Source organism: Chelonia mydas, chromosome 14 (assembly GCF_015237465.2).
Source record: "Chelonia mydas isolate rCheMyd1 chromosome 14, rCheMyd1.pri.v2, whole genome shotgun sequence".
NCBI classification, from domain to species: Eukaryota; Metazoa; Chordata; order Testudines; family Cheloniidae; genus Chelonia; species Chelonia mydas.
The window spans coordinates 8,585,486-8,608,172 of NC_051254.2; the positions used below are offsets into that span (position 1 = coordinate 8,585,486).

The 22,687-nt window shown below is 42.3% G+C and overlaps 3 protein-coding genes across 6 annotated transcripts in view; 2 read left to right on the forward strand and 1 right to left on the reverse strand.

Moving 5' to 3' along the window:
• The first annotated feature begins 240 nt into the window (after nucleotides 1-240).
• POLG2 (DNA polymerase gamma 2, accessory subunit) lies at nucleotides 241-7,881 on the forward strand. Its single transcript, XM_007055131.4, is given in 10 exon segments — nucleotides 241-503; nucleotides 506-615; nucleotides 617-1,109; nucleotides 1,679-1,805; nucleotides 1,952-2,057; nucleotides 2,478-2,651; nucleotides 3,974-4,114; nucleotides 5,364-5,444; nucleotides 6,155-6,255; nucleotides 7,672-7,881. Coding segments are annotated over 10 exon segments (1,740 nt in total). The 5' UTR covers nucleotides 241-262; the 3' UTR covers nucleotides 7,838-7,881.
• Nucleotides 3,605-22,179, reverse strand: MILR1 (mast cell immunoglobulin like receptor 1). 3 transcript variants are annotated; one of them, XM_043527786.1, is made up of 9 exons: nucleotides 22,059-22,168; nucleotides 21,923-21,967; nucleotides 15,941-16,231; nucleotides 14,894-15,178; nucleotides 13,685-13,798; nucleotides 12,534-12,623; nucleotides 10,974-11,042; nucleotides 9,810-9,875; nucleotides 3,605-3,967 (listed from the first exon to the last, which is right to left on the reverse strand). In XM_043527786.1, the coding sequence occupies exons 1-9, from the start codon at nucleotides 22,099-22,101 to the stop codon at nucleotides 3,924-3,926; spliced, it is 1,047 nt and encodes a 348-aa protein (XP_043383721.1). In that variant the 5' UTR covers nucleotides 22,102-22,168; the 3' UTR covers nucleotides 3,605-3,923. The 3 variants fall into 3 exon arrangements, with proteins under 3 accessions (XP_043383721.1, XP_027673304.2, XP_007055162.3); XM_027817503.3 differs by lacking the exon at nucleotides 3,605-3,967 and adding an exon at nucleotides 7,258-7,741 and having other exon boundaries at nucleotides 22,059-22,179; XM_007055100.4 differs by lacking the exon at nucleotides 3,605-3,967 and having other exon boundaries at nucleotides 7,258-9,875.
• The window catches only part of PECAM1 (platelet and endothelial cell adhesion molecule 1), an 89,650-nt gene continuing 74,976 nt past the window's right edge, over nucleotides 8,014-22,687 (forward strand). Inside the window, exon 1 of one of the 2 annotated variants that reach the window (XM_027817474.3) lies at nucleotides 8,014-8,492. The gene's annotated coding sequence lies outside the window, so the exon portion shown is untranslated. Of the gene's footprint in view, nucleotides 8,493-19,493; nucleotides 19,513-22,687 lie in introns of those variants that run through there. The other variant, XM_043527778.1, reaches the window with a different exon arrangement.

The window sequence follows — 22,687 nt, forward strand, 5'->3', positions numbered from 1 at the left end:
GGAGCCACCAGCCTCTCTCCAGTGCGGGGGGACTGAAATGCCCCCCCCGCTCCTCCAAGGGCCCGCGCCCTGGCCAGGCTGGAACCGGGAGCTGGTACACCGGGCGTTCCCGCTTCCGGCCTGACGGTTCCGCCGCCCCTCCCCCCAGGTTCCGGCGCTCTGCTGGGAACCAACTGTCCGTGCGGCGGAAGCTGACGTAACCCAAGGGCGGGGCCAGCGAGGACTCCAGCCGCAGGGGACGGGAGCAGGGGAATTACCACGCATGCGCTGGGCGCGTGACCTTGCCCAACGCAAGTCCCAGAGCGTTCTTCTTCCGCTCGCTGGGGTAGCGGCGTTCACCTGCCGCATCGCCCGTTCCCAATCCAATGCGCATGCGCTCCCAGAAGCTTTTTTTCCCCTCGTTAGATGTCGGGGCCTTTTTGTTCTCCCCCCGGGCGCTCTCAGTACCACCCTAGTGCTGAGCGGTTGCTCAGGGGTCAGGCTTTGGGGCAGGGCTCGGGTTGGGGTCCCCTGAAGGGGAGGCATCTGGGGCCTGACGTGGGCGCCTCCAAGGTCCAATTGAGGCACAGGTTAGGGGTCCCTGGGGTGCAGGTGGGGCCACCCAGGCCTGCTGTGGGGGGTCCCTGGGGTGCAGATGCGGTCCCTCAGGTTTGCTCTGGGGCCCCTGTTGGCCCAATTGCGGCCCTACGTGGGGGGGCCCTGGAGTAGTGCAGAGGGGCAGCACTGGGAGGGCAGTGAGGTGCTGCTGGATGTGTGCCGAAGGAGGCACTTTCTCAGAGGGGACCAGCAGCAGGCACTCACCTGGGACTCGTACCTGAGGGGCTGCCACCCAGGCTTTGGGCCCCTGGGGCTGGAGCTGAGGAAAAACTTGGTCGCCCAGTGGTGGGCTTCAGTGGTGGTTTCCAGGGAGCAAGTGTTTGCAGTGGATTCTTTGCTACATCGTGCGCCAGGAGCTAGCCTGCTGCCAACAGGGGAGGCTCTCAGGCTGATACAGGTTGGAGCCCTGCGTGAAATCTTCCAGAATAAAGAATTAAACAAAGAGCAGATAACTGCAGCTCTGGAAAACATGCTAGGGACGTCTGGGGTGCTGCGAGAGGACCTTCTTCATGGTACGTTCTTAGTCTTATGATCCCCAATGAATAATATGTTTAGAAATTGAAGGCATGATCTCTCATTATCTGCTGGGTGGGAGCCAAAGGCAGGGTGGGTAACCTCTTTTTATTTATACCACTGGATAAGATTGATCTGTTAAAATGATTTACTGGTTGCATCTTCATGTTGTGATGTTGCCTCAGTGTGTTACAAGTTTGTGTCCTCGCTAGGTACTGAAGCAATGTAATCATGGCTTGTGATGCCTAAATGTGTATGTGACCCTTAACTGTTCTGTCAACATTGGAGATGGGCCTGTGAGAACTGAATTTTCCACCAGTTCTCAGAAACAGCAGTCCAAATGGCAGAGCTGGTGCATACAAAATACTATAATTAATGTATGGTAGTTATCAAGTTGTGCACATAGCTAGCCTATATAGCTTTGTGGTCTTATTGCTTTTACCTTTGTTCTCCCTTCTTGCTAAATGTCTGTGCTTTAACAGTTCTGTAGATAAGTTAGAATTTAATTATAATTAAAACTTAAAATACTCTCTAGAACTGCAGAAATGAATGATTTGTCTTGTGACAGGTGCTCTAGAGCAATATATTAATTGTCTAGAATTGGTAAACAAGAGGCTGCCATGTGGACTTGCTCAGGTTGGAGTATGTTTTCATCCTGTTCTGAACATTGAGCCTCAAAATGACAACATCGCAAGGTACAGTAATGAAAACTGACAAATCTCTGTTTATATTTAAACTAAACAAATGCAAGCTAATTTTGGATAACTTTTGAATGCTATCTCTTGCTTTTCCCTTATTATTTTTTAAGGAGTTAACTTGCTGCCCTTGCTATTGTTTAAAGAATAGGCGAAAGGACAATGTCTTCCCTTGTATGGTTTAGCTCCGCCAGAACTGCAGGACAGTGGCTTGATTACTGGTTACGCCAGCGGCTCCAGTGGTGGAGAAAGGTATTTGATATTCACTTCACCTTTGTTACTGCTCTTTAAGCTCGAAAACATTGGGCTGCCTCTTATAGAATTATGTTTTAAGGGGGGAAAGGCATTTCTAGGGGTGATATAGAATGATATTGCCAGATATCCACTCTGAACTGCAACCACTTCTGGGGTAAAATAGAGAAGCTGTGTAAGAGTGCATAACAACACTCTCAAATTGTTTATAATGGGAATTGGAAAACACCATTTTAATTTGGGTTTCTGTTCTGAGTGATTTGGGGGCTGTGTGCTGTAACTGATGTAGCAGTTTGGAATTCTAAAAGCTGTTCTTAAATGGTCACAGGCCAGTGGGTTTGCACCTATATTTTAAGAGTTATCATTTGCAGTTCAGTTAATATGTACAATAAATGGACATTTTAAATCTCTATTTTTCAGTTTGCGATAGGCCCATCCAACTTCAGCAGCAGCGACTTTCAAGATAAAGAGGGAAGAAAAGGAAATAATTTGTACTACAGCTTTCCTTGGGGAAAGGAACCAATAGAAACGTTGCTGAGTCTAGGAGATAATGAACTGTTACAAACGTATCCAGGGAATAAATCAAAATTACATGTAAGATTCAGTTAATTGTATTATATTTAACATATTGCTCACTGGGAAAGCCTTTTGAGATACAAATCTTGCTTTGGTGTGATCCAGTTTATTAACATGGAAATAAAATTTTGTTTTTGAAACAAAGGCAGTGTGAATGGTTGGTAGCCTGCACCCATGCTATCTTGGATTATGATCTTACCAGGTCTCAAAAGCAGATAGATTGAAGGGCAGAGAATGAGCATAGAAACCAACTATTCTCTGACTTCCAGAGCTGATCCTTGAAGTTAGACTTGAGGTACATTGACAGGGCAGTGGTTCTCAAAGCCGGTCCGCCACTTGTTCAGGGAAAGCCCCTGGCAGGCCGGACTGGTTTGTTTACCTGTTGCATCTGCAGGTTTGGCCGATTGCGGCTCCCACTGGCCACGGTTCGCTGCTCCAGGCCAATGGGGGCCGCGGGAAGCGGCGCGGGCCAAGGGACAGGTAGTTCCCTCTAAGGTGCGCGCCTGGGCAGCTGCACATGAGAGAATAAGGGGCCACACACCTAATTAGTGGACCTGCGCAGGCATGGCTCCACTAATTAGGTGCCTGGACCCTTGAGAAGATGCACAAATAAGGTGAGGTGGTGGTGTTGGGGGCAATAGGTGGTAGGTGGGAGGGGGCAGTGGGGTGAGAAGAGATGGTTGGGAGAATTTGGGACGTGCAGGGCTGTGGTGGCCAGAGAAAGAGATGACTTTCCCCAGCTCCAGGGCTGTGGCTGCTGGGGAGAGACACCCCCACTCCCTCCCCCCCAGTCCCTTCCCAGCCCCAGCTCTGGGGCTGTCGCAGCAGGGGAGAGAGGGCACATCCATCACATTAGAAACATAAGACTACTGATATTAAAATATGAATTGTCCTTTTATTTGTAGAACAAAAAAGAGTTGATTTTTTTTTTTATATAGCGCTTTTACATAAAGCGCTTTACAATAGTTAGCTAACGGTACAAACAACATTTGGAAAGATCATTAAATGGTCCGCCGAGACCCTCAGCAATTTTCAAGTGGTCCATGGGGGGGGAAAAAAAAGTTTGAGAACCACTGTTGTAAGGCTTATCTTCTTGGAGGGCTTTTGGTGAGATGTTGCTTCAGAGGCAGTATTTAAGGAAGGTGGGGTGCTTCTCTCTCTTGCTACAGACTTCAGTTAGATGCTGCCGTATGTTGTGAGGTTGCTCCTGCTTGTTGTTCTTTAATATATGTTTGTTTTAAGTGTACGTTGAGGAAACCCATTTTGGGATTGGTGCCTTCTTGTGTTCATTCATTTAAATACACTATTTATTTTTGAGGACTGTTGTGTTTCTCCTGCAGGGCCGAGATGGAAGGAAGAATATTATTCCTCATGTGCTGTCTGTGAGCAGCAATCTGGACCAAGGAGTGCTAGCATATCTTTGTGATTCTCTGCAGCTCACTGAAAGCTCTCTAACAAGAAAGAAAACTCTTCAAAGAAAGGTGACCTTTTAGTGTGTGTCAGGAAGAAGAGACTGAAAATAGTCTTACTGGGAAGCTACAAACTAAAACAGTCTGTGTTATAGCAAATGTGGCTCGCTTTATTCTAGTTTGGATTTCTGTTTTGAGAGAACACAAGACTGTACATATTGAATATATTTACTAACTAAGCATTTATTTTTTCATTATTTCAAAAACATTTGAATATTCCTCAGGGTGGATAAAATAAATCGGTTTTTATTTTTTAAAAAATCATTGTTTTTTTTTTTAAAATTTAAATCAGATTTTTTTGATAAAATGCTTTGAGGAAAAAACCTATCTAAAAGATAGCTATAATGTAGCTTAATTAAAACTCAAAGATATCTCATTATGAAATAGGGATTATTAATTCTAATTCTGTAGTATGAGACAATATATTAATGTTTAAGAAAAGTTTTGTAAATGAGTTCCAATAGCTAATGGATTAGGGACCCAATCTTATTGGCTTCCAGGGGCTTCTGTATAGATTATTTAGGTTAATCTTTGTCTCCCAAATGGGACTCAGTTTTCAGTCTAGAAGATACCATCAGAGATGCTTAGTTTGCAGTTCTCAAACTGTGGATTTGTGTCTCCAGAGATAACGTGCTTGTTAACAGCAAAAATGTTTTAAAATAAATATATAGAGGTGAGAAATAACAGACCTCAACCCTGTTGTCCCTCTGCAAATTTGTGTACACAGACAGAGTCAATCCCTTACCTCTCTCTAAAAGTGCAAAGTTTCAGAAAGTTCAATGAATAGAAGATTGTTGGGGGCAGAATAGATCTGGACAAGGAGAAGTGGTCCTGGAGATAAACTTGAGAAGGGAGGGACAGGCAGTAGAAACAAACATGAAGCTGTTTGAGCAGCATATTCCAGAAGTCTTGAGGTCTTTCTGAGTGTAGCCTCCATTGATTTGAGATCTACCGTACCATTCTCTCACTAGAAGGGAAAACCTATAAAGGCAGCAGGCCGTAAAAGAGACCCAGTTTGAGAATATTTTAATGAAGTTCCTCTACCTGTGAAGAATATGTATTCAGGTTATAACAACCAACATGAATGCATTTTTATGAAGAAATCCATGATTAAATCGAGTCTTCCTGCTAGTGATTTAAATCAATTTGATTTAAATAAAATCCACCCCAAGACTCCTATATATTTCACTAATGCTCTTTTAGTTCTGGTTCATGTATTTAATGTAAATGCCGAGTAACATGTTTCTTGCAACACTGTTAGGTACTTAAGCTTCACCCTTGTTTAACACCAATAAAAGTTGCTCTGGACGTTGGAAGAGGCCCAACAATGGAGCTGAGACAGGTGTGTTGTAACTAAGCATTTAATTGTGGGAGTTGGAGTTACATCTACTGTTGTGCTGTAATTCTGATATTGACTTTTTTTAACCTTCTATTCATGTGAGGAAAATTCTGCTTCTCCTTCATGGGCATGGAGGGTCCTCACTGTAGTGAAACAGTGTTTTCACTGTGCAGGATTTCGGAAGCCCCTGCAGAGGTCCATATTCCTTGCATGCTAGGAGGTGCCCTGCGGAATGTGGATTTGGGGACAGTGGGCATGTCTGTTAGATCCGTTGTGATTGATCCCACACGGAGTGGGGGGACAGAAACGTCCAGGCTTTAATGTCTGCTATTCCTCAAGCTGTATTAATAGAACAGTAATATTGACTAATTTTGTTTGTTCTGCATATAAACTAAATTTGTTTAATCCTTCATAGTAATCTTAAGGGTAACAATGTAGGGAGGAAATCTTCAGATGAAGACTTGACTTTTTTTTTCAAGTCAGTGATGACTGTGTAAGAAATATACTTGGGGGGGAAAAGACCTTTTTATTTAGATATGCATATGGGGAACAATGTATAAAAATGAAGTTCTCTTAGCAGTAGTGCTCTTTTCTGAGTGTGTGTTGCTGTTAATTTATAAACATTATAAATGAGCTTTAATATCGAACAGATACTACAGTCTGTACAGTCTTTCTCCCAACATTTTAGACCTCTTAAGGCTCTTTTTTTCTAGGTGTGTCAGGGGCTGTTCAATGAATTGATAGAGAAAGGAATTTCTGTGTGGCCTGGGTATCTTGAAACCATGCAGACACCTCTGGAGCAACTCTATGCAAAGTAAGAAAAAAATAAAATGCCAAGTGGAAAGATGGCTTTCCTTAAAGTAGCAAAAATTAATGTGATTTCAGTATAATTTCAGGTACAGTAACTAAATGACTGAAGGTACTAAAATACAGATTGAGACTGGATATCTCTAACAACATTTTAAAAACTCTTTAATTAGTTCACTTTAAAAAGTGAAAAGAAAAGGAGTACTTGTGGCACCTTAGAGACTAACCAGTTTATTTGAGCATGAGCTTTCGTGAGCTACAGCTCACTTCATCGGATGCATAGCATATCGTGGAAACTGCAGAAGACATTATATACACACAGAGACCATGAAACAAAACTTCCTCCCACCCCACTCTCCTACTGGTAACAGCTTATCTAAAGTGATCATCAAGTAGAGCCATTTCCAGCACATATCCAGGTTTTCTCACCCCCCCCCCCCCCACACACACACACACATACAAACTCACTCTCCTGCTGGTAATGTGGTAATAGCCCATCCCTCTTTGAAACCTCTCTTTATAATGCGCATGATAATCAAGGTGGGTCATTTCCAGCACTAATCCAGGTTTTCACACCCCCCCCTCCAAAAACCACACACACAAACTCACTCTCCTGCTAGCAATAGCTCATTTCAGTAAACTTTTTTTTATTTTTCATACTTCAACTATTTGGTGGTTCTTTTTTTTTTTTGCTCTTCAGTTGCTAATAATAAACCATTCAGGAAATCCCGTCTGAAAACTGGTTTCCTAAAGTGAATCATAAATCTACAGAACTGGCTTACATCCAATTTTGCATGTGGACTGACTTCTGCATTTCATTTTTAAATCATTTTATTGGAAACCGTTGTTATATAGAACCCAGCCCTTCAACCGATACCACCTTGATTCATTCTCCATTCACACAAGCAGTCCTACTGAGTAAGAATTGCTCATGCCAGTTAAGTTTGCTAGAACTGGCCCATATTAACCTACAAAACATAAGTAGATTAAGGACTAAAAATAATCTTGATTGTGCTTTTCTCTTAACATTAATAGAGGTTTTCAGCAAGAAACAAACACATACCGTTTTAACATAGCAAAGTTAAGAAGTCATGTTCATGTACAATACTCTTCAAAGTATGGCTGGTCAGCTAGTAAATAGTGGAGAAATGGTAACGTTTTTCTCCTGTGAAAAATGTCCCCATTTTAGGTTACTAAATAAAACTCCCCTTTTGTTGCAAAAGAATCTAATAACTTACTGCAGTTAACTAGAGAAGATCAAGGAGCTGAAAGTAAGAAAATAAGCATCTTCATATTGGACACAGAACTACACAGAAAACTTGAACATATACATATTGCTCTGGGATATAACCCCAATCTAAGTCTGCCACACACCAAGGCAACAATACTGTAACAGCAGTAATGAGTGCTTGTTCTTTGGCAGGTATGATGAGATGAGTGTCCTCTTCACAATCTTGATCAGTGATGCTACTCTGGAGAATGGAGTGGTTCAGCTGAGAAGCAGAGATACCACCATGAAAGAAATGATGCACATCTCTCGATTGAAGGACTTTTTAACTAAGTACATTACAGCAGCTAAAAATGTATAAATTAGAACTTCTCTAATAAAAAGAATTTTGTATCTGTGTTTAAATTGATTTCCAGAGTGTCATACTGAATCAGTGGCACAGATGAAGTAGAAGCCAGGAATTCTGAGTCACAATACCCTACTGTGTTTGCTAGATACCATTCATTCTTATTTATATGAGTGGGGAAGTACCCATGACATCCTCCAAAACTGATGTTGATAAAGCTTTCTGATGCACTCATTCTCTATCAAATCCAAATCCTCTATGAAGATCTTCCAGCCTGCACTTCCAGCTCTGTCCATCATGGGTAGAGCAGGGCTAATAATGCTCACCTGGAGAGCTTACCAATTGGAGAACTTTCACAGCCAGGAAAACTTACCCTTATCTCAAACTGACAGGCTCAGGACACCTCTTCCAGCCTGCACTGCAGAAAGAGGCAAAAACAGATCTGTCCACCACAGTTAGGCCAGGGCTAATCATGCTTAGCTGCAGAGTCTGCCAGTTTGATAAAGTTTTCCTGGCTGTAGAAGTTCTCTAATGGGTAAACTCTCTGCAGATGTGTATTATTAGCCCTGCTCTACCCTTGATGGACAAAGCTGGGTTTGCCTCTTTCTGCAGCGCAGGCTCAAAGACATGTCCTAGAGGATTTGGTCTCTTGGAAGAAAGGATATTTTCAGTAAGTTGAATTAAGTTTTCCTTGATTGAGAGTCCAGATAATACACATGTTGCTGATATGTGGTGACAAATGCAGGTCTCTGCTGCAATGGGAAGATAAATGGGAGTTGAGTGTTTCAAAAGCTTAAATGTGGAAAAGGCCAATTGAAAAGCAAAGCCATTGGATGCATTGTTTTTAGAGAATGGCAGTGTTTGTTAGTAGTTTGTGAGTATGTTTCTCTACATGGCCTCTGTTTTCCAGTTCAGTCTTTAGACTGCAGTCGTTTCTGGCTTGAATATAACATATTATTAGTTGTTCTGCCTTTCAAGGATACCAGAACAATTTAAAGAACTAAGCTGTAAACATTTTATTTCAAGTAATCTATTAATGTAGATAGGAAAAAATTGTTTGCTACAGGGTGAGTGAGGAAGCAATATGGAGTGGGTAATGTACTGGTCTTATACCCCTAACTATTGTAGCTGGTACTCAGGTGTATAGGTCTGAGTTAAAATGACTGTGGCAGGGAAATAGTCAACTCTTCCAGTGTCTGAGGGTCATGTCAAGTCCCACTCCCAAAAATGGAAAAGACTGGGGCAGTGCCAGGCAAGAGTCCAGCTCAAGTAAAAAACTTGTACCCCGGAGTCCTGGGAAGCTGCTCCCTGGCAGCTAGTAGTAGTTTAGCAAGGCAAACGATGGATCCTTTAGGGAGACAGCCTGCCAAGCAGGCAGCTACTCAGACAGATTTTTAAGGTAACCATGGCTAAACACGGCCTTTTTATTCTCTGCTTATTTAAAATCCTGTTTTATTTCCTGAAATTCCTGACAAGCACAGGAGCAAAGCTCTCTGTGTGAGAGCCTGATAGCTGGACCATGTTAGCTAACTGTTGGCTTACTCCTTCCCGCTGATACATCAAAAGAGTAATGCCAGTGGAGAGTCAAGTTGCACCACCATGTTGATAGTCTTTTTTTTTTTAAGAACTAGTCCCATTAGTTACAGTGGCATTACCTGTGGAGTTAGGTACTGTGCATGAGTAAAGGAATCAGAAATCTGGACATCAATGAACTTTTTCTAACACGTTTTTTTTTCCCTGTCTTGATCAAACTGGAGTCTCTCAAAGTCAGGGAGAGGGACCCAGTCTTTAATATTAGCAGGGGAGGAGATTAACATCACCTTCTGACTACAAAATAATTAGGGCAGGGAAACTAGCATCTAAATGTTTGTTTGTGTGTTTCCTATACAGGCACGGTGGTGCTAGCAACATTTACTGGGGTAGAGGTTCTCTTTAAAAATATTTTATATAATTCTCTCTCATGTAACTCATCAGAGAGGAAACTTACCTTGTTGTGTTCCATCTCTTATGATGACTTCAGAGTAGAAAACTGTAGTATCTGCCTTCATGTTCACTAAAAGTCAGAATAGACACTAACTTTTTAAAAAGTCCACAATAATTGAGCTATATTTAAACATGCCTCTTGTAGCTCAATAACTAATGACACAAATGGGAGGACAGTTTCAGAATGAAGCTGTTGCATTTGGGATCCCAGAAGGTTATTGGTAGTCCTTTTCAGGTCAAGGATTCTAACTGGAGTTAGAAGTTTATCTCTGTAGTAGGCAGTCTTAACTATTTATTCCACAGCCCACTTAATAAAATAAAGTTGGTGGTTTGTTTGTTTTTTTGCATGGCCACTTCACCCTCCTACCACTGTGATTTTCATATTTAACCTTAACAATTTCCTTTTGTGTGTGTTTTTTTTTAAATTAGCTATTGTAGTCTTATAAAGACTTCTACCCTTTAAGTTATTTGTATGTACTCTGAACCTTAGTTTCACTTTAGTGAAGATTTCTGTGAGAGAATTCATAGGCACTCATAACATCCACAAGGTGAGAAAGTATTATTCCTATTTTAAAGGATGAGAAATTTTCAAAGAGCTCAAGTAGTCACTGGGGTCATACATTGAGTCAGTGTTAGCCACAGGATTAGTTCGTGGGATTTCCTGTTGGCCAGTCCTGTGCTCAAACCAATAGAAACACCCTTTCTCCCTTTAAATAAACAACCTACCTTGTACCTCCAACCCCTTAGTCTAGATGCTGGTAGCTAACATTTGTAGGCAAATTGGGGGCGTATTTTGGTGTCTGCCTGAAATGAATTCTGGTTGCACCCTTCTCATCTTCAAATGCCCTTTGAATGCTAACCACCAGGGATCTATCTCCATAGGGAGTTGTGCTTAACCTCTGGAAAGAGGGAGCATGCAGTGAAAGTGGTTTATAAAGAGTGAGACTGGGCAGTTGGCCCTACTGCAAGTGAACATTTGACTATGCTATCAATGCACAGTAAACTCCAAAATGCATGAGATAGTTTTGTCGTTAATCCACAGATGCGTTTGGGATACACACATTTGTGTTTAAATCGGTTTTTATTCCATTTCCAGAACACTAGTTGTATGAACTTGAAAATGTGAAATGCTTCATTTTTGCCCATGGTTACAATCTAAGCCTTTTACCTTTCCTGTCTTTCTCCTCTTTTCTAATCTGTATGTTGGCGTACTCCACTTCTTCAGATTTAGCATACTCTGGATGGAAACAAGTGAAAAAGAGTTCAAGGTTCAGTTGCAGGAGATTACAGCTTGGTGAATTTAAGCTTGTGAAAGAGCACTGAGGCTCAGCCTGTGGTATAAGACCCACATGTGCCTCTCACAGAGTCTGCATTTGTTCTCCCTCTGCATATTCTTGGATAGTGCAAGTTGAGGACTCCTCTCTACCTGATGTGAAAAGTTGCAGGGAGTGCAGAGCTAATGGAGCAGAGCAGCCAGAATACCTCCCCATTCCTCCTAGCAGACAGGTGGAGGGAGAGAGAGGAAAACACCCATTTTCCCATCTTCATTCCAGTAGCTAGAAACAGGGAGATATCCTCCCTTTTTTCCAGGCTCCAAGTCGCGGGGGGGAGAAATCTGACAGAACCTCAAGATAATCCTGGCATGGTGTCCTGCAACGTTTTTATTATGGGGGTATGTTAGTCCACACTGACAACACAATGTTATAACTAAGGTTATGATTTTTGTCATGGGTATTGTCATGGGACAATAAATAAAAATTCATGGAAGCCCCTGACCTGGTCTTTTACTAAAAATAGCAGGAGGTGGGGAGACCTCCAGTCTGATCCCTGCTGCTGGGGGCTGACAGCCATCTGCGGCTCCAGCTCTGGGAGCTGGCCTCCACACCGGCCCCGAGGGCTGGCTGTTGCTGCTCTGGTCCTGCCACTGCTCCTGTGGCTGGGGCAGACTGCCGCTGCTCCAGCTTCGCTGCAGCGGAGGGGGCTGACAGATGCTCCAGCCCTGAAGTCACAGAGGTCTGTTAAAGTCATGGAATCTGTGATGTCTGTGACCAAATCTTATCCTTAGTTATAACACAACATGGAGATACTATGACAGCTGTTGCCCAGTTATTTTGTGGCTCCATTTTGGGGGAAAGTGGCTCTGAATCTCGTCAGAGTTGAGCAACACAGAGTGAAGAACTGAAATATACACTGAAGAATACAAAGCAAAATGCAGAAGCTGTACAATTGTTTTTCACTTTCAGTGGCAACCCAGAAATCCTTTCCTTGCCCCTTAGCAAGGGGCTATTGTGTAAATCTAGGCTCTGTGCTTTATTTACTAGTAGTTCATTTTCTCTTTGCTTTGTGGTTGTCACTCCCTTACCAGTACCTTCACAGACATCCAAACACAAACTTTCCTTCTAGTTCTGTCCTGATTGGACCTGAGGGATGGTTCACACAAGGTTCTAAGGATCTTTCTAATGAATGTCATTCCCCAGACTGCAGTTTGGCTCTTGGGATGGCATAAGATGCACATATAGAGCGAGATGCTGAGCAACTTCCACTCAATGTCAATGGGAGTTCTATTGGGTCAGTAACTTGCCTGTAGTGATCACCCATTTCCCATCTTCCCCATTTGAGACCCAAAGGCATCATCCATAAACTTTATCTAGGACTAGTTAATCATGTCCTGCAGCCAGATTCCTGCTTGTGAGTCCCACGACTAAAGAAAGAGCAGTTTGGAATTTACCTATCTCAGTGTATGTCACATAATTTTCAGGCCCTGTTGCCTTGGCTGTTGAAACAAAACTAGTTGAGGAACCAGCTGACTTCAGTTTTCCTGCAAGATGTAAAGAAAACAAACAAAATTATTCAAGTGATACATTTTTTTGGAGCAGTTGATATTTGCATGTCCCATGAATTTTGGGGGGGTTGTTAGATATTTTAAATAATGTTATAGTCCATGAACATCATTCCTTAGCAAGCAGTACTATTCATGCCTGACTGCATCTTTACTTCACATGGAAGTAGGGGAAGAGGAAATAATTGCTCCAAAGGCAGCAGGTATTGGTGATATATCATGGGGTCTTTGCAAAAAGAGACTGCTTTCCTACTTTAATTTTGGACGCCAAGGCCCTGATTCTGCAAACAGTTGTGCACATGTGTAACTTATGACATGTGAGCAGTCCCATTGACCTCTGCAAAAATACTCGTGCACGAAGATAAGCACATGTGTAACTTTTTGCCTTTGGGACCTAAAATGTAGCCTGAAAACATGTTGCTTTGGTATGAAGAGAGATACTTGGCTTTGAGGATGGACTTGGAGTCAATCAAAAGATGGAGAATGGTGCCTCTTTGGTCTTATTACCTGGCATTTATATCCACCCTTTATTTATATATGTATGGTCTCACTGAAATGTGGCCTCTTCTAGCATGGAGAGCAAAAAGGAGTCAGCCCACGTGAATGAGGAGAGCGTTTTACCCAAGGGCAAAATTCTCTTAAGAAAAGTGCCACCGGATCTGCATTCACTCAGAAGAGATTGGATATTGTTTTTCTAGGGGCTCCACCTAAAGATTACAATACAGCATCTACCTCAAAAAGGCAAAGAAATAAGTTAACCCTAACTGGATTTAACTCAGCAGTTCCTGGGAATCTAGATGTTACCATCCTGAAGCTTATATTACTGGGCCATCCCCTCCAGTTTAATGGGAGCTGGGCAGGAGACACCATCTGGACCAGGCACACTAGGAGTACTGAGACCAGCTGCTAAGAAATGGGGAGGCCTTAGTGTGTGATGTGCAGACAGGAAACTAAGCCTTCCATTTCCAAGGACACAGAGTGTAATAAGGATCTAAAGCACTATTTTACAATGAAAATATGGAGAAGCAAATAAAACTCACTTGCTTTACACCAAGGCAGGATCAGAAATAGAACCAGTAGGACAGTTGCTATCACCACCAGCAGAAACAGCAGCACAAGAACAATGAGGAGGGGATAGGAAGGGCCATCCTCTTCTGTCAACAGGAGAAAGAGTGTTTGTAGAGAGCAAGATGTTCCAAGTATGTATCTTTCTATTAAAACGAAAGCCCAGTCTTTTCTGTTACAGTTTGGAGAAGTGGAGTAGCAGTTGTTAATAACACGGACTGTGGAAAGGTGAGGGGTCCTTACCTGAGCCTAGAGAGAAAAAGAACTGGCTCCACACTGAAAACCTACAGATGCAGAGGGGGAAGGATCTGGACACAATCCTGCCCTATCACAGGAGGTAGGGACTTAGCTCTAGGCTAAGATGTCCTGCAGACGTACAGGGTAAACTCAGAGAAAAGCCAGGGAAGACTATAAAAGCAGGCCTTGGAAGGATTAGATTTTTATCCGTCAATGTTGGTAAACATGAGTTTCATCAAACACAAACCGATGAAAAAATGCATATCTGTAAATTTCAATTATTATCGATGGAAACAAAGTAAGAAAAATGCTGCTTGAGTTTAATTTGAGGATATTTGCTTTGTATATTTTGATGTGTGGTGATTTGTATTTTAACATTTGTAAAGCTTTAGCTTTTTCTATCTTTTTATATGTCTATTGTAATTAAATAATTGTCTGACTCTGCCATTGTCTAACTCCCCTCCCACCCCATAATTCCACACAATTGAAAATTTAAATAAAAATCTTTAAAAATAATCATGGATATTATCTGTTGAAATTATATATTCTAATTCTGCCAAGCCTATATAAAAGTAACTCCTTGGTAGTGTTCCTTCATGCCCTGTTCTTAGAGTGCTGGTTTACAGGCTGAGTTGGGTTCTGTTTAAACGTAAAGCTCTGGCTTTGTTTCTTTTGTTAAATCCATGCACCTCAAGAGTAAAATCTTGGGGTAGGGAGGTGGGAATTGTGGATATCCACAGCAAGCCAAGGTGTGAATGTCCAGCTCTCTAACCTGCTGTGCCCTAAGATGCTATGTGGACCCTGCTACCAGGCACTAAAAGTTCCATCATGGACTTTGACGTGCTTTTGTTGTTGCTGGACCTGCTACCCCAGTTTACATGGACAGGCAGAGATCATTAAAAGCTCATCGTCAGATGCTGTTAGTAATAGGTAGGACAAACACATACCTGCTAGTGTAAAGTTGAGACTGTTGCTATATTTTGTAGTATTGGGGATATTATTTTCAGCTTTGCATTTATAGTCGCCCAAGTCACTGGGAGAATTGATAATTACATTTAACACAGCTGCTGCCTTCCCTTGCATAGCTATTCTGGATGACATCGTTTTCCGTCCTTTAAAAAATATGTAGTTGATGGGAGAAGAGCCGTTTTCTGAGTGACAAGACAGTGTCACATTCTGGCCTATCCTCACTTGGGAAGTAGTCGTGCTCAGCACTGGTTTGGACACTGGATCTGTAAAGTAACCAGTGGAATACAAAAATAAGGCAAACATGAGATTTAAAACTGAGACCTACAAACAAGAGAACAGCTCCTCAGCTGACCTTGAGCAATGTAGCTCCATTGATTCCAATAGAATTATGCTGATTCACATCAGCTGTGGATCTGGTCCAAGTTCTAGACAGAGGCACACTGTGTTCTAGAACACTGTTCTCTACCAGAACGCTTTGCAGGATTGCTGGCTGCTGCTGCTACAGGATGAATAGATTGAAAAGTATATGGCCCTATCCCTTTGAAAGAAATTTCATTCTGTTTTAGAACTCTTCCTGCTCAAAAGTTAAGATATTGATAGCAAGGAAGGGGGAAGGTCACATGGCAGCACAATCCTGAGATGGTCATGGATTGTACTCTGCAAGCTATTTTGGGCATATGCAGGAACAATTATACAGTAAAACTATAGGGTCAGATCTAGGTGGTCTCTTACACACGTGCAGGGTGCAGCTTGTGTGACCCCCTTCTGACTGCAGTTCCAGCTGCCAGAGCCCGCTCTGGACTTGGCATTTACATGTTAATGCATAATATAATTTTTAAACTGTTCTGAATGGTTGGGGAGGGTTATGGCACAATGCTTGTGCCCAGTCCTGCATGGTGCCATGTGTCAGACAGCCATGGGGTTGTGCCTCCAGCAGCTCACAGGATCAGACCAGCTGGGATGGGTTATTATGAACACTCATTTCCTGATGTTGAAAAATGTCACAGATACACACAAACCCCTACCTAGTAACGTAAAGTTGAGACTCTTGCTGTATTTTGAACTGTTGGAGATTCCGTTTACAACTTTGCATTTATATTCCCCCAAGTCGCTGGCAGAACTGACAGTTAGGTTAAACAGAGCTGGGTTCCTGTCCTCCTTCGTTATAATCGGCCACAGATTCTGATTTCCTCTAAAAAATGTATAGTTGATAGGAAGAGAGCCATTGGTGGATTGACAGGACAGAGTCACATTCTGGCCAATTTGTACCTCCAAGCTCTTTTGGAGAGATCCAAACTCAGGGTTAGACAGTTGCTCTGAGGAAAAGAAACATTTCTGAGTAAAACAACAATCCGCAAATAACTTCCAACCCCCGGCAGAGAAATGTGGAGAACTAGATGCCCAGGGCATCAGGGCTGGGGCAACACCTGTCTTCCATGGAGCCTCAATTATTGGACTCCATGGCTATAAGACCCAAGATTCAGTGTACAAATATTTTCCTGCCACCTGTTCCAAATTCCTCTGTCATTTCAGCTGGGGAGTACAGTCCTTGGCCACGGGGAGAGAGATAGGTAATGTGTGTCCATAACTGGGCTGTATGTGTTTGTGTGTGTGTGAAGAGTTAGTGGAAAACTGAATGTGGATTTCGTCTTTAGACAGCAGAAAGGGGGACCCATAGGATTACCAGCCAGAGCTAGAATAAAGGTGGAGGTGTCGTGTTTCTTATGATGGCTCAAGTCATCCTCAACCCCAGAGTCAGCACAAAGGATCTTGCACGATGTGGCCCTGCAGTCTGAATAGGACACGTCATGCTAACTGGATCACCTGTCCCTGAATGGAGTTGTAACCCCCATGTCTTGGGAGGGCCCCAGCAGCTGAAGACTTGAGCATTATCTGAGCTGACCCTGCTGCATGAGATGCAGAGACTCATCCAGAGTGTAAGGAAGGGGGCCCCAGCATGCCAGCCACAGAAGCATGACTTACTAGTGCCCAATCACATGCCTGTGATTTGGAGCCATTGGTTTATGAAAAGCAATGGCCGAGATTTATTGGCCCTCATGCTAAATGTTGACCAAGACAGCCTCTCGGGGCAAAAACATGTTGACGTTTGAAACGTGAATTGGTCATATGGAGTAATACATATCTTCTGAATATTTTTCATCGGAAATATCTGCAGATCTTCCCCCATTGTGGCCACAGACATTTCTTTGGAATAACGGTTTTTAAAACTAGCGTGCCAAAGAGGGTAGAGGGGAAAAACCTGTTTACGCTTTTTTACAAGCTAATCACAAAGTAGGCAACTACATATCTGTTCTGAGTGAGTGCAGCAAAAATTCCTCCTTATAAATGTTCTGAGCCAACCAGGATGTGGTAGTTCCATATGTAATCTAATTGGCCAACACTGTGCCAGATCTTTCAGAAGATCAGAAATAGAAACTAATTCTTTTGACAGCCCTAGGGGAGAGTTTTCTTCTTGCAGGTAACTATGCCATTAGACAAATGAAATAATGGTAAAGTAAAGTACTGCTGAATTTCAGATGAATTACAGTTGAAAAAATGTAAACACTTTAGACCAGGTTTTCAAAAGAGCTCAGTTCCCCAAAATTCCTATTGACTTGAAAAATGAAGGTTATTCAGCACCACTGATAGGCAGACTACATAAAGATGAGGCATCCAAATTGTAATATATATTCTTTGTGTATCCCCAGCTGCAAAATGAACACCCAGTGAAACTAACACTAAGAATCGGGGGTAGCCGTGCTAGTCTGTATCCACAAAAACCACAAGGAGTCCGGTGGCACCTTAAAGACTAACAGATTTATTTGAGCATAAGCTTTCGTGGGAAAAAACCCCACTTTTTCAGATGCATGGAGTGAAAGTTACAGATGCAGACATAAATATACTGACACATGAAGAGAAGGGAGTTACCTCACAAGTGGAGAACCAGTGCTGACAGGGCCAATTCGATCAGGGTGGATGTAGTCCGCTCCCAACAATAGATGAGGAGGTGTCAATTCCAGGAGAGGCAAAGCTGCTTCTGTAATGAGCCAGCCAGTCCCAGTCCCTATTCAAGCCCAAATTAATGGTGTTAAATTTGCAAATGAATTTTAGTTCTGCTGTTTCTCTTTGAAGTCTGTTTCTGAAGTTCTTTTGTTCAAGTATAGCTACTTTCAAGAACTAAGAACCACATCCCATAACCCAGCCCATGTTAAGCAACCTCTTTCCAGATCACTCGTGGTTTCCAGGGAAATTTGGTTTGACTTTCAAAGACTAAACTAGTGGAGAATGTTGCTCATCCCATGGGTGGTCACTCACCAGATGCTTCACTCTAATCATCATCATCATGTTCCTATTACGTGTCTGGCGTTTAGGGCAATGACAAAGCTCCTCCACTCCTGTCTGTTTCTGGCAAGTCTTTCAATGGTTCCCCAGCTATGCCCCAGGTTTTTCAGCTCAGCTTCCACAGCTCTTCGCCATGTTGTTTTCGGGTGGCCTCATTTTTGCTTGCTTTCAGGTGTCCAACATATTGCTACTCTGGTGATGGAATCAGTTTCCATCCGAACCACATGACCGATCCATCTCCAACGCCTCCTGGCAATGATGGTGCTCAGATCCTCTTGGCTGCACTGCACTGTGTCAATAGATCTTGGTTTGATATTGTTCTGGGCCAAAAAATATGGAGGATTTTTCTGAGGCAGGTTGTATGGAATGAAGACAGTTTGGACGTGTCATACTTTCTCATTCCCCAGCATTCTGCACCATAAAGTAGTGTTGAAAGTACACAGCTCTGATAAATCTTGAGTTTGGTTTTGGTGTTGTATTTTGATGATTTCCAGACAGTATTTAAGCTCCTAAAGGTGTTCCTGTCTTTATTGATTTTGTTCCGGATATCCTGGCTTGTTCCATCGTCCTGGCTGATGGTGCTGCCCAAGTATGTGAATGTTTCTACATTGGTGAGAACATAATCCTCTATCCGTACTGGTGATGGTGAGGCAATATTAAAGGTCCGTCTTATTGCGGTTGATTTTCAATCCAATTTTCTGGCTGAATACATTAAGTCGAGTTGTTTTTTCTTGTATATGGTGTTGGGTATGTGATAGGAGAGCGACATCATCTGTGAAGTCCAGGTCTTCAAGGGATGAAAAGACTGTCCATTTAATGCCCCTTGGCATGTCTTCTGTTGTACGCTGCATTACCCAGTCGATGGCAATGTTGAAGAGGATTGCAGACATGACACAGCCCTGATATACTCCTGTTTTGACTTGAAAACTGAGCTCACTGTGATCAACCCTGCATGTAAAGTTGAAATAGAAGCTTTTGATGACGTTGATTATTCAGAAAGGAATTCCATATGCCCGCAGAATGCACCATAGGCTGGTCCTGTGAACGCTATCAAAAGCCTTCTCAAAGTCCGTGGAATTTATGTAGAGTTGTTGTTGCCATTCTAAGCACTGTTCTATTATGTTTTGTAGAATGAAGATCTGGTTTGTGTATCCACACCCTTTCTGAAAACCAGCTTCCTCTTTTCTGAGAATGCTATCAACTGCCTCTGATATAAGATGGATTATGATCTTACACACTACTTTGCTGGGCACAGGTAAAAGTGTGATACCACACCAGTTATTACAATCACTGACAGTTCCTTTCTTTGGTATCTTCACTATAACCCCATTGGTCCACTCATCTCGCACTTTTTTCCTTTCCCGGACTGATATAAATAGAAGGGCCAGGATAGATGCTGCTAATTTAGGATTTACCTTGAACAACTCTGCATTCAAGTTATCCTTGCCAGGAGCTTTCCCATTTTTTCAGGATTTGATGTCTTGAATGATCTCTTCCTTAGTTGGGGTGTCTGTGTTGATATCAAGGTCATCTTCTGCCTCCTGGATGTTTGCTTCCTCCTTAGGTGGCTCCCTGTTCAGCAATTTTTTGATCCAGATGAGGAGATCAACAAGAAGTGGGGCAAAGTAACAGTAATTTATAAACAGAGCAGTGAAGCCTGTCTAGGCTACAAGCAGAAGAGAAGGAAGGAATGGGTTACACCCAGCATATGGAATGCCATAGAAACCAGACGAGCCCTGAGGAAAAAAGTTTTAGACATAAAATCCCAGAAGCTAAAGGACAAATACCACGAGCAGTTTAGCAAGGCACACCGGGAGGTCAAATGCCTTGTGAGACCAGACAAATGGAATTATATTGATAATCTGGCAACACAAGCAGAGGATTCAGCTGCTCACGGTGAACAAGGAACCGTCTACAAAATGATGCAGCTTATCAGTGGTAAACGGCAGATGCCAACAAACACTCTCATCAGGAACAAACAAGGACACCTACTAACAAATGAAAAAGAACAAGAAATGCGCTGGACAGAGCATTTCACTCTAATAGAGCTCATTTAATGCACAGGGCTGTTGTGAGGCTTATGTTCCAAGCCTGAAAGGGCTCTATGCACTAGGTCCTCAATGGAATTTCATACACAGTAGGCTTGTAAGATCAAACCCTTACTGAATGTTTGTAAAGTGGGTAGAGATCCTTTCTGAAGGTTACTGTGGAGTAAAGGCCTCCTGCTCTTGCTCCCCTTGAAGTCTCTTAAAGTTTTGGAATGGGAGGAAGATCAGCTCCCATGAGTACAAACGATTTTTCTCCCTTATGGGGAATTCTGCATCTGCCTTCCTAGGTACAAGGTAGAAATTCAGATGGAGTAAAAATAGCAGTGTGCATAAAATATTATCAAAGTATTTTACATCCATTAACTGATCCTCACAAACACCCTTTTGAGTAGCTTCTCAGCATGACAAGAAGCTCAGAGCAGAGTATCTAGAGATGGAAAAGACCTGCTAAATCCATCTTCTGGACAGTGCGGGATTACTCCCTATTTTAGAATTACTAGTTTGGACTGTTCCAAGCAACGAGGCTTCCTCCTTCCCTTCCACAGCTTAATAATCTTCGACCTCAGGAAATCTTTTCCCGAAATTCAGATTTTGTGTCAGGAAAAGAAGAGAATGGGCTCATGCCCTTCAATGAGTCTTAACCTTTGGGGGTCCACATGGGAGTATGGGGCAGAACAGCTGCCTATGGTGTGCGGAGATGAGGCAAAGTTTGTCCCTGCATGGAACAGTCCCCAAAAGGGGATCCTTATAGAACTCTTCTTCTCCACCCAAAGTTCCTGCCCGTGACATGGACATTTTTGTGGGAGGAGGAAGCCCCAGACTATACTTAACTGCTCATGTCCTAGGAAAGGCTGAACCATCTGTTTTCATTTCAGTCATCAGTACATGGCTGCTAACTATCCTAGTAAAACACACACCTGAACACAGAAGGTAACAGATATAAAACATCTAAGCCAAAAAAGCTCTACTGAATCATTACAGCAATGAAAGTAGTGTATCTAAAGCTATGGGGAAAAGGGCATGATCCATCATTTAATTAGTTGTGAAATAGTATGTGAAAATGTATATGGACACTATTGTAATGATACATACGCACAAACAAGCAGAGTTAAGGTTGTGGGAGCAGCTTTAACTTTATGCTACCCTGACTTTGGAATTCTTAAGCGGCTGACAACTTTCTGTTAATGTAGGTTTTTTTTCATGGGATCATCATAAATGTAACTGTAGAAAAAAGTCTGCAAACTCTTTCCATAGGATAATGCTGAGCTCCAGTCCATGTAAATCACAGTATTTCTAGTATTTCAAATCCTAGTTCCTATACAACGCTGCTTTCCTTTCTAGAGCCAGCTACAGTATATAAAATAGGGTACAGGGAAACAGTGTTATTTTGTTCAGCGATTCTAGCCAGGTTTTAAAAACTTTAAGCATTTCTGAATGTACACACAGTCTATCTAGCAAGGGAAAAAAATTCACGTAACTATCTCATTCCATGTGTGACTAAAGAGAGCAAGGAGAAAATTTTTTACAACACGGAATCATTCTGTTTAACAGTGACATGAATTTTTTTTCTAAAGGGTTCGTGTAAATAATATAATAAAACAAAAAATGAAAACTTACCGCTATCTTTCTCATTGGATTTTTGACTCTCCTGAGTGGATTGAACTAAAAGAGAGAAGAAGAACTTGAGCAAAATTAGTCAATAGTCCCTCTTTGGAATAAGATGCAGTTGATAAATAGCAGATCCATGGCTTACAGCAGGATAGGATGAAGAATGGAATGATCATGAGTTTAAGCATTTTCTTACAAACACGAAGAGTGTATTGAACAGAGGAAATAGCAGTTATGCTGGTAAAAGGCTCTTTGATGGGGATGTGACAAGAAATTTGAGGAAGTTCAAATTACGGATGTTGCTGCTCAGATTTGCATAAACGCTTCTGTGCTCCTAGAATCAGTCCAGATTCTGCCTAGCAGAGACAATATTTTCCAGTGGTTAGAGCAAAGGACTTAGGTGTCAGGACTCCTGGGTTCTAAGCACAACCTAAGCGCTTAAACACAATTGTTACTAGGAGGCTTCTAGTATGGTTTTCCAGCCAGTGTGATCAGTGAATTTTTGTCTAAGAGCTGGGTGTGTTAGTGTTAAAACACAACCTGGGAGTGGTGCATATCTATAGTAGAGTTTGGCTAGTATGGTTGCCAGACAGAAACATCCCCACCCACATTAGCTACAACCATATTTAACCATAATTGGAGCTAACATTGGGTAGATAACAGGGTGGACAGGACCTTGATGGCAACTTTTGTGCCAGTGTAAGACAGTGTTGTATCTAGGCCATATGTTCAAGCGAATAGTGTTGTCCTAAAATGAAGAGAGAGAACTCTAAC